The 2,500-nt window shown below is 37.7% G+C and overlaps 1 protein-coding gene across 1 annotated transcript in view; it reads right to left on the bottom strand.

Annotated features, from left to right (window-relative positions):
• Positions 1-77: 77 nt before the first annotated feature.
• Positions 78-2,500, bottom strand: part of LOC122245747 (tRNA (guanosine(18)-2'-O)-methyltransferase TARBP1) — a 10,553-nt gene continuing 8,130 nt past the window's right edge. The window contains exons 10-13 of the mRNA XM_043003725.2: positions 2,048-2,172; positions 1,018-1,215; positions 706-842; positions 78-549 (exon numbers count right to left, since the gene is read on the bottom strand). Coding sequence (XP_042859659.2) covers positions 387-549; positions 706-842; positions 1,018-1,215; positions 2,048-2,172 — 623 coding nt within the window. The 3' untranslated portion in view covers positions 78-386. The remainder of the gene's footprint in view (positions 550-705; positions 843-1,017; positions 1,216-2,047; positions 2,173-2,500) is intronic.

A 2,500-nucleotide genomic window follows, 5' to 3' on the forward strand; every position in this document is an offset into this window, starting at 1 on the left:
TAATATGAAATACATGTGCATAGATATGCACTGGTTGTTATGGCACTGGAATAAATCTAGTTACTGAAACACAGTGACAAATTAAATTAAATTATATTTAAGTGGGATAAATATGGCTTATAAAAAGTTAAGATCATAAAATTCAAATACATTCATGTAAGGACAACCGTATCAGCATGAGTTTTTCTACCCTCCATGTAATCCACAAAGACACTGAAACTGGTCCACTTGAGAAAATTCAATAAAACTAGTTACATAAATATGAATCGAAATGATAAAGTGATAATAAATAAGAATGGTTACATGATCAATTTTCAACACATTTAAGACCAAAACATATGTTGACAATGACATACGTAAATCTCTTACAATAACTAAGAAAATGTTTAACCAGAGGTAGGTTTAGTGAGGTGCTGTCGTGTATATTCCCAAATGAAGAGGGCTCCAGAAACATGGACATTTAGAGAGCGAATAATCCCAAACTGTGGGATTTCTACACACACATTGAGAAGCTGAAGAAGCTCGCATGGAATTCCTTCTCTTTCATTTCTGGAAAAGGAGAAAAATTAAAATGATATTGAAGATCCAAAAAATAAATCATAATATCTAAAGTTCAGCAGTACCGGAATGTAAATACTAAACACATGGAATCTACAAGGCTTGATATCTAGCAGTGTTTAACAACAAAGAGAAAATTATACTTGCCCTAAAATGACTGCAGTTCTTTCTGGAAAACTGTATTCAGAGAGCTTCTTGCTGTTAGCAGTCTGTTCTGCTGCAACTAATGTGTAACCTTCATTCTGGAGGGTTCTCAAGTATTCTGCAAGGTTATCTGGTTTAACCTGATAATGAAGGATAAAGAAACTTATAGTGACCCCACTCTATTACATTTTTTAATTAGTAATAAGCTTAACTTCCAAATGATATTTCCAGAAACTGTCATACTTATGTAAATATGAATCATGTTTCCATAATTTACCATTAAAGACCAGAAATAAAAAATCAAGATATATTCACCTCCTTGACAGGCACCCACTGTTGAGCTGTCAAGGAAAGAGAGTTGAAGGTTTGGTCCTCCAGCACAGCAAGAGAGGGAACTACATACTCTCTAACACTGAAAACCTCACAGGTCCGGCACAAACCACCAAGGTTAGGAGGCTTATCAATCAGTGACGCTACCAGGATCAAACCCCCACGCTGCTGCCGCGGTTCAGCCTGAGAAATCAGAATGCTACACTTCGTTCCACTTTTCTTCCTTTCACATAGAAAGCATCTCTAATATAAAAAAATGACAAAACTATGTAGTTTGTCCATCACCCATTCCTCTCTTTCCTGTGTCTGAAATGGTGAGGATGCTGTTTCTCTAGTGAGTGTGTCTGAATAACAGAAAGATGAAATTTTGGAATAATATAAAAATTATTTCATTCTCTAAGTAAGTTGAGTAACTGTGGATATATTGAACAGTCATGGCATGTCCAGTGAGTGAGTGTGAGTCAGTCAGTCAGTCAGTCAGTCAGTCAGTCAGTCAGTCAGTCAGTCAGTCAGTCAGTCAGTCAGTCAGACTGACTGTCCGTCTGTCTGTCTGTCTGTCTGTCTGTCTGTCTGTCTGTCTGTCTGTCTGCCTGTCTTTCTGTCTGTGTGAGGGAGAGGGAGGGGGAGGGGGAGAAGAGAGAGAGAGAGAGAGAGAGAGAGAGAGAGAGAGAGAGAGAGAGAGAGAGAGAGAGAGAGAGAGAGAGAGAGAGAGAGAGAGAGAGAGAGAGTGTGTGTGTGTGTGTGTGTGTGTGTGTGTGTGTGTGTGTGTGTGTGTGTGTGTGTGTGTGTGTGTGTGTGTGTGTGTGTGTGTGTGTGTGTGTGTGTGTGTGTGTGTGTAAGTGAGAGTGAGAGTGAAAGGTGTGAGTTGTTTGTATTAACCTTGCACAATTCAATGCTCCATTTTGGGCCACCATAGTGAAAAAAGTTTGGACGTGCCACTGTAGACAGCATGTTGCAATCCTATTAATCTCTAGACATCACTGATACAAAGATAAGATAATTAAACATATATTACCATATGTGGCAAGTCAAGAGAAGCAGTTAGCTCTGAGATCATTGACTTCCAAGGTGTTATCTTCCTCTGTACATTAAGCACAGGGCTGCTAGATATTTCACTGTCCTCTGTGAGTGATGGTTCACCTGGAAAATTAGTTTTTATCAATCAAAATGTGAATGGTATCCATGCATTAAATAATATAATTACAATGAATTTGTGTTGTTATCAATCATACTTATACAAAAATGATAGTAAAAGCCGACCCTGCCTCTTAACACTTTTTTCTTTCTATATGCATATCTACAGACATTTTTGGGATTTAGTGATAGTATTCTGGGCAACTTTACTCTTTTCTGTCACTTCCTCTATGATAAAAAATAATAATAATAATCTAGTCAGTAAGTTAAATGCACAAATCTGAGACACAGCTGCTCTAAATCACAAATCCCTAATACTGAACATGCAACAACA

Source organism: Penaeus japonicus, unplaced genomic scaffold, assembly GCF_977035675.1.
Source record: "Penaeus japonicus unplaced genomic scaffold, GWHDUDI00000001_assembly GWHDUDI00000013, whole genome shotgun sequence".
NCBI classification, from domain to species: domain Eukaryota; kingdom Metazoa; phylum Arthropoda; class Malacostraca; order Decapoda; family Penaeidae; genus Penaeus; species Penaeus japonicus.